We start from the raw sequence: 8,679 nt of genomic DNA on the forward strand, positions 1-8,679 counted from the left end.
CATGTGTAGACATGTATGAGGTCCATTAATAGGAGGATGACAGGGAGGTAGCCGCCGACGTCGCCATTTCAGGAAGAAATGAAAGACTGTTTTCTCTGAGCGTTTACATTACGACCGCTGATCGGCCCGGGCGTGACAATTGCACAGTCAGAGTTTTGCCCATGTCCTCCCTCTCTGTCTCTTCTAGTCATATTTTGGCCATGTTCATAGCTGCCTTAGTGGTACTATGGGGCACTAACCGGCGTTAAGGGTCCATTTTTCAGTTGAGGGTATCACATTCGGGACACATACCCCAGTGGACCATCCATGAATATTTTGTGCATGTGTGCTACACTAAAAATATAAACATATCGACAAATGTATAGCAACTGGCATTGACATAAACAGAGTCTAAGGCACAAAGCCTGAGAAACTGGAAGTCTGTTTGAAAAAATGATTACTTGATATTAGGTGACATGTTATGATGAAACACAGCATTTGAATTTTTGACATATCAGAAATTTCACTATCACATGGCTCAGACTAAGACAAACAACCACTGTGTATCTCAGCACAGACAGTCAAACAATGTTCCTCCCCTCAGTTCAATTTTTTCGGTTAGAATGCACTGCAAATAGAACATAATTTTCTACCACATTCTCTGTCACTTTCTCTCTATCAGTATCTCTCTATCCCTCCTTCTCTTTCTCTATCAATATCTCCCTCTTTCTCTCTCTCTCTCTCTCTCTTTCTCTGATTTTTCTTTTCATCTACAAAGAGTTAATGTCAATTCAGGTATGAAATCCCCAAGCTGAGTTTCTCAGGTGTGTGTGTGTGTGTAGATGGTGGGCCTGAGGCTCGGCTGCTGTTTCGGGCCGTCACGCTGGGGCTGTGTCCGTCACAGCACATATGGTGGCTAAACTTCAAAAGCACCGACACACTCCCTCCCACACGCACACACACACACACACACACCTGCAACAGCAGCATGAACATAAGGATGACCGGGATCGCTGACTCTCCAGGCACTCTCCCACAGCTCAAAGTAGCCGTGGCTGGATCTTATTAATTAACTTAGCGCGAAAACAAAAAAAAGCGTGCCTGAATGGGGGCCCTACACAACATCTCGTTACCGCCGAACGTGTCAAAGCCTCTACACGACGCACTCAGAATAAAAGCATACAGCGAGCAAATAAAAGCAAATGGGAGAGTCAGTGATTGACAGTCGAGTCAGGCTGGGTGCGCATAATGAGGACGGAGATAGAGAAAGAGACGAAGGAAATGGCAGTGGAGCGAAATGAGGGTTCGATTACCAAATATGAAGATGATGAGCTATGACCTGAATCAATCACGGGCGTTATCACCTAGACACAAAAGGGGAGGAAGCATCCATCAAACTTCCTTAATCTGCCAGTCAAAGCTCGCGGCATGCAGACACACACACACACACACACACACACACACAAAAGTCCCAGTGATGTGTGACCGTCCATTCTGTGAGTCAAAGCTCCCTTGTGGAAAAGACAGCATAGTTTACTGCAGACACAACTTTGAAATCATTACAGAATCTCCACACCAAAACAGGTGGAGGCCTTCCACAGGTGAGGCGAGGTAAAGACCAGTGATCAAGAAGAACATGCTGATCAAAGATCTAGTCCTCAATTCTATCCAAATACATTTATTTTTCAAATCAGCCTTGTTTAAAACCTCTAGCTGTCCATTTTGTGTGTGTACTTAAAAATACTGCAGTGTTGGTATACTGTACCTTCCTGGGTCTGCAAAAGGGAGAGCCTCAGACCTAGCCATACACTATAACACAATCACCAACGCTGCTTCAGGAGAACTGACAAGAGGGGAACATCTTGAGTGGCTGTTGATTTTTACCAACAATCTCTTGGCAGGATTAATGGCTGGACCCTTAATTGCATTATAAACCTCACCATTTATCAGGTACAATTAAAAGGGAATCCTGATTAACGACCATAACTAAATCATTCTCTCACTCATTCATTCATTCACTGTCTCTCTCTCTCTTTCGAGTTCCTTTTTTCAATCTGTCTCTCCCTTTTGTTGAAAATTACATTCACTGACCTGATTAAATTCACTGGCTCTGCTTGCAATCTGTTCTTCAAAAGTGCCCTGCACTCAAAATCAGATCGTTTCCTTAATTAAAAAACTTCTGTGGGATCTTGAGGAGTACAAAAAAAAAGAATCTTGAATTGAACAAGAGTCAGGTGCCCACATAGAAGTGCAGCCTAGGCAGATATTTATAAGGATTAGCATTCAAACACCTGGTAATGCCACCCGCTAGCCACCCTAACAGATGACATCTGTTATACTGTTCTTTACAGCCATAACACAGGCCACCCCTACTTGTCTTCCCCTAGTTCAATGCCCTCTTTTCCTCTAAGAGCAGATGAGGAAGATGATGAAGATGATGATGGTGGTGGTGATGAACATCGACACAGATAGATAGTCAGACAAATACTTTACTGATCCCCAAGGGGAAATTCAAGAACATTCATGACATCATTCATGACAATTCATGACATCAGGATCATGGTGATGATCGCAGGTGTAGAATCATGGTGAAATCTGAATGGAGGATGAGAAGATCCTCCCAATAATTCCCCACAATCCAACACTGACGTGAACATGACAGAAAGAGAGAGTGAGAGAGAGAGAGATAGATAGAGAGAGAGAGATCGCTAGCCACTAAGCATTGATGCATCTGAGGATTATCGAGATTACAATCCAGGATAACAACTGTGTTTTAATAACAAAGAGTACACATCCAGTCACCGCTCCACGCATGCATGCATACAGTTATAGTAGCTCACCACATCTGATTATTTCAAAACAAGAGCCGGATAACATAGTGAACGCTCACAGGCTGTCAAGTCTCGCAAGGAGCTTAATTCTCTCAGGGTCTAACAGGATGAAGGCTTCACTGATTCTCTAAATAAATATTAGAGAGACCTTGATTTGGTTGGAGTCAGTGAGGCATCCTTCACTGACTGACTGGCTGGCTGGTTAGTAACAGTAGCAAAGGAAAAGGGTAAACTCTGTCAGCCATAACCAATTATACTCGGCTGCACAGACTAGATCATCTCACCCTCTCTCTCTCTCTCTGTGTGTGTGTGTGTGTGTGTGTGTGTGTGTGTGTGTGTGTGTGTGTGTGTACTGGTCCACAGGAATCTCTTTCTTCCTCCACTGGATAGGGTGGGAAAGCCAAGTAGTATAGGGCACAGTGGGAAAACACTTTCGGAGCATCCTACAGTGAATCATACGCCCTCTCCCAATATGGAACTAGTCTCTGTCTCTCTCTCTCTCTCTCTCTCTCTCTCAGAAATGCATGCACGCACGCTCACACACACACACATACACACAGAGAGACACACACACACACTTGGTCTTCATGAGGAGCAAAGCCATCACACGCACACCTCTCTGTCCACTAATTTCCAGGCGGAACGCAATCACCTCACCACCAGCCGTCATCAGACATTCAGTCAATACACAAAAACCACACGATCCATTTCTCTGCCTCTGTATGGCATTATTAATAACAGACCTGGGCCGGGTCTATGGGAACAACGCTGCCCGCCATCATCAAGATGCACGTGCTGAGACTTCATCTCTATCATTTCACAGTTCACTGCCTTTTTCATCAACTCAGCCGTATCCATTAGGGCCTCAATACAGGCAACCCAAATAACACCGGCACATCTATCTATATCAGACAAGGTCTCCTGGGCAGGCTCAGTTCTATCAAGAGTTAGGCCCACATGGATAACTCGACATCTGTCAAAATCTAGACAGCAGAACGAATTAAGAAGTGCCCCTTTATTTATTTTTCCTATTTGTCATTTCATGTCTTGAGTAAACACAATTTGCACTTAACTAGGGGGGCAATTGCCAGACCAGCGGGCAAGTCATGCACTGCTACATATTAACTATTGGACTGAAACCTGTCATATGCACACTGACTGAATGGTGCTCCATTCTCCACGAAAGGGCGCACGGCATGCAGTTCGAAATTATAACTGCACTGTGTTTAACGAGCATCACAGCTTTAATGTAATACTAATGCACATGACTAATCCTGAATCTCAAGTAGCAACGGGAAAGTCGAACCATGCTGTAGCTCACGGGCATAAATACTTATTCGCTACGGTTACACATGACGAGTTGCCTGGGCAATCAAAACTAAACACAAAGGCAGCAATTTCCAAGAGAAATCATGGTCTTGGACATAGGCGGTGTCGATGGTGGAGGGGTGACGTTTCGATGAATAAGGTGGTCAATCGCCTCGTCATGATTTATGTTGCACGCATGCTTCCTCCGTGCCTTTCAGTGCAATGGGGAATGTTCGAAATGTCATGACAACGTTAAAGGGCTACCATGTACAAGAGAACTGAAATGCACAGAACGGCACAATACGGCGGCTATCTAGCATATTAGCTCGCAATCCTGCCCATGTGCGGGAAAATAACTTAAACCACAGTCTACTCCTGCTTACTCTACACTTAGGGGTAACCTTTGTGTGCTTATGAACCGTTTAGTTCCCTTGCACTACACAGGAATTGACACGAGCGTGTGCTCCGATGGCGGTTTTCGGTAGGACACCGGGCGAACAAGTGCATAATCAACCAGAGACCATTCCTCAAGGCGGGCCCGGGAAACGTAACCTTCCCCCTTCCGATGCCACTTGCCACAGATACAAATTGTAGGTTGTTATATATTGCTACACAATTTCAAAGTTGACACGAAAGGTGTTTAGGTGACCGGCGCGCGCCTGTTACGCCGATAACACATAATGCAATTATTAAACTCTAGAATGTTGGTTGATACAACCCGTGTATTAATTACCAAAGCCTGCAATAACTTTCACTCTCTGGCACATTGGTCGAGGGGTCGCAGCGCTAGGCTTTGCTTTGCTTCAACAGTGCTGGAGAACATAACCTGTGCTACGCGCACAAAATAAAGAGCAAACCGCGTTTCCTACCTCCTTCTTGGTCAGCCTGGAGGCACGCGGGGATATTCTTCTTCCAACCGGGCATTTCGATAACAGTATGTGCATTCAGAAGGTGGCAAAGATAAATCTTGAACGCATTTCAGTTACGGCGCGGATTTCCTCCGCATGCATATCCCGCTGGCTCTCCCTTTTTTCGGCGGCCGGTGTAATTCAATGCCTTGTCTCCACAGCCTCGTTGTGGAGTGAACTTAAAGGACCGGGCGGGCAGACGAAGAGAAAAGAACGTAAAGGTACTAAGGCTACTTCAGCCTCTTGCTAAGGCTTGCGCTGCTCTCGTCAAGCTTCGGACGATTTGCCATCAGCCTAGAACCCTCATGTTTTATGATAAAGGCTATCGTGAAATGTGCAGTTGTCCCCTCCGTGCGGCGTCTCACGGCAGGGGCTTGGTGCGGCTGAAGGAAATGGTCTGTTCCACGCAGAGGCGAAGCAGTGCGCACGGCTTCATTCATTACCTTCACTAGGGGTGCATGCATGATGGAGCGTTTCAACGCCTGATAGAGCCGGATCGAAGGAATACAATAACCCCCCCATATGCTGTTTTCTTGGGTATGATAAATAAGTGCATTGTGTGTTGGCCAAGAGCAGGACTCTTTCTTAAAAAAATAAGTTCAAAAGTTCATTCAGGTGTGTGTGTAACCCTTGTCTTCAGAATCCACTTCATGACATAAGCACACAGCACACACATTTCTTTTATTTCCTCTTCTGGACCATAGTCTTGCCTGTTTTTGTAGGCTACTCTGCCCTGTCTTGGGTCAGTGAGCACAGTCACAGTTCTCAAACCCTTCCTTTGTGACTCACTGCACAGGTCAGCAGTGGGGAGCAGGCAGGATTCAGCCTCTTCTGTAAAAGATAACAGCGTCTTTAAACCCTAAAGCCTGAAGGACACATTTCAGCCAACAGAGCAGCCATTCCTGTCAAAATATGCCACGGATCAAAGCCTCTACTTTGCACTGCACTGGTCATAAAATATATTTACTGCTCGCCGTCATACCAGGAGGGTTAACTGATACACACGGATGCAGTAATTATAGATGCAACCATTTTCACAGTGCATTTGTTAACCCTAAGAGCAGTAATTAGGCAAAGTATTTCCCTAATGAGTATATATGAGCAGCTATTTGGTTAGCGAGCTTGTGAAAACAGCACAGCGTGCGATCTGGGTAATATCTGCAGGCCACCATGCCTTGTAATAATTTGTGAGGCTGTCGCCCCGGTGCACACAGCCTCGGATCAGGGAGAACTGGGGGCCTCCAAGGTTTTTACTGTGAGCCAGCCAGCGAAGGTAACTCACATAGACATACATGCAGATATACATTCATATCTGTTCACTGATTGGCTGAATTCCTAATTAAACTTGTGCATACAGACATAGGACACAAAATACTGTACAGTAAGTACATGCTAACATGTCTGAGTGAACTGAATATGCGGCATACAGCATACTGTATGCATACACACACACACACACACACACACACACACACACACACACACAAACATACACACACTGGGGGTTGTTGCAATAAGCATGTGTGGAGATCTGGTCTTAGCAGGCAGCACGGGACAAGGGCGGCGGCCTACTTCTGCAACACTGCTTCTGATTCATCCTGCCACACACACACACACACACACACAGACACACACACACACACACACACACACACACACACACACACACACACACACACACACACACACACAGACACACACACTTCGTCCTTTCCCCACAGGGCAGAGGCTGTAACAAGCAGAGATGACATAGGAGGGGAGCCACCGTGCATCTCCGTTCTTCCACTCCTCTTCACCCCCATCCCTCTCTCCTCCTCTCCCTCCCTCCCTTCTTCCATCTCCCCCTCTATGCTTGGGGTCTACACTACATCCCTGCAGGGGCTAACAGCAGACATGGGGACTTCAGGAGGGTTCCTCAGCTGTACCCAGAGGCTAGTGTTTTTACTCTGTGTGGGTGCATGTGTGTGTGCGTGTGTGTGTGTGTGTTGTGCACTCTACTGTGTATGTATTGGGGGGGGGGGGGGGGGGGATGGGGAATAAGAACTGAGTAGTATTGTATTCATTGAAATTCCATAGGACTTCCTCAGTGTCTCCAATGATGGTCATTGTATTATGCACTACACTGAACTGCTCATTTGCAGAAACGTCCACTAAGTCACATGATAAACAAAGCAACAAAACAACTGCAAAAGACTCCGGAGCCTCGTTATGCTCTGTAATTCTCTTTACCTTTAGACATTTAAGGGACATTTACTAAAAAGAGGTGGTGACACCTCCTCAATTCAATCTTTTCTCCCCTCTCTCTCAGTCTCTCGGCAGTTCCTCCAGTCGTGACAGTTGCCTGGGCTGAGATGGTCTCTGACTGCAGGGCAGGAGGATTTCACAAGAGGAGGCCCCCACACTGACCTTGATAATGGGAGCCACTGTGCTTTTGTTGCCACCGCTACCGAAGCTGCGGTGAATAAGCTCTCCAGCACACACACATCACATAGCCATAACTTACCTCATTCAGGGTCTCCTCAAAGCCATGTCTATATTGATGCGAGACTACTACACATCACTGCACTCCAGTGGCACACTCTCATAATCTTAGGGCAACACGCTTGAATCCAGGGTTATGTTAAGGATAATGAAGTGAAGTTATGAATATATTTTTTTTTATTAGGATGTGTTATCCTCCCTCATGATCTAAAACTCTTTACTGTTGTTGTTAGCATTTTTACCTGAACCAGATGAATCTGAGATCTCACTGCATTTGCTCTGGTATCTCCCTTTATATTCTATTCTATTCTATTCTATTGATTGCCACCCTGAGATATCAGGAACCAATAGCAACCGCTTATCCAATACGGGATGGGCTTTATACAATGGGGCATCGTTGAGGCATTGGCTGTGCTAATCATGTCCGTATTATGTCTTCTGACACGTTGATGTCCATGTCAATGTCCTTGAATGAACAACTGTATTCATCCTTTGTTGAATTTCCAAAAGAATTGGGTTAGACCTTAAAGCAACACTAAAGCACTTTTCCTTTCGCACACACGCCATTTGTTTGTCCAGCAAATAACAGACAAGGTAGAATATGTTGCATGATTTTATGAAAGTATGGTGTATTGTGACATCGAAGCAAGTCAAATGTGTAGTTTCTGATGTCTCATTTCATGAAACTACAGATACACTACCCCACCTCTTAAAGTTACATAGTGCTGTTATAGCCGATAGAGGGCCGTGAAGTGAAGTGCCATTCACCCTGTTACGAGTTGATGAACCGCTGAAATGATTTTGGAAACATTATTTTAAGGTACGAAAAACTCTTTAGTGTTGCTTTAATGCATCAGCTTAAGTTCACTCCAGGTTATGCTCCCTGGAAATTGAAAATGAATGGATTGGGTCCAGCTCCATTCTCAGTTGAGATATGGTCTGGTGTTAGCAGGCTATCTTGTTCTGTGAAGCTGAAATATTAGATTACATTCAGCTTTATTGCCATTATACAGTGTATAGGTACAAAGACAATGAATCACAGTAAAACAATGAAGTACAACAGCACAGACTCTATCCACTTCCAACGGCACTTCCAGCGTGTCCTCTCCTCTGTCTGGAACACCAAGCCTTCGACACTCTTTCTGTGTCTCCTCCACCCCTCGCAAAGAAGC

The 8,679-nt window shown here is 45.2% G+C and overlaps 1 protein-coding gene across 1 annotated transcript in view; it reads right to left on the reverse strand.

The window, feature by feature from the left end:
* The window catches only part of grip1 (glutamate receptor interacting protein 1), a 350,390-nt gene extending 345,026 nt beyond the window's left edge, over window positions 1-5,364 (reverse strand). Inside the window, exon 1 of the mRNA XM_062528265.1 lies at window positions 4,988-5,364. Within this exon, the coding sequence (XP_062384249.1) occupies window positions 4,988-5,042 (55 nt within the window). The 5' untranslated portion in view covers window positions 5,043-5,364. The remainder of the gene's footprint in view (window positions 1-4,987) is intronic.
* Window positions 5,365-8,679: the final 3,315 nt, after the last annotated feature.

Source organism: Sardina pilchardus, chromosome 23 (assembly GCF_963854185.1).
Source record: "Sardina pilchardus chromosome 23, fSarPil1.1, whole genome shotgun sequence".
Taxonomy (NCBI): domain Eukaryota; kingdom Metazoa; phylum Chordata; class Actinopteri; order Clupeiformes; family Clupeidae; genus Sardina; species Sardina pilchardus.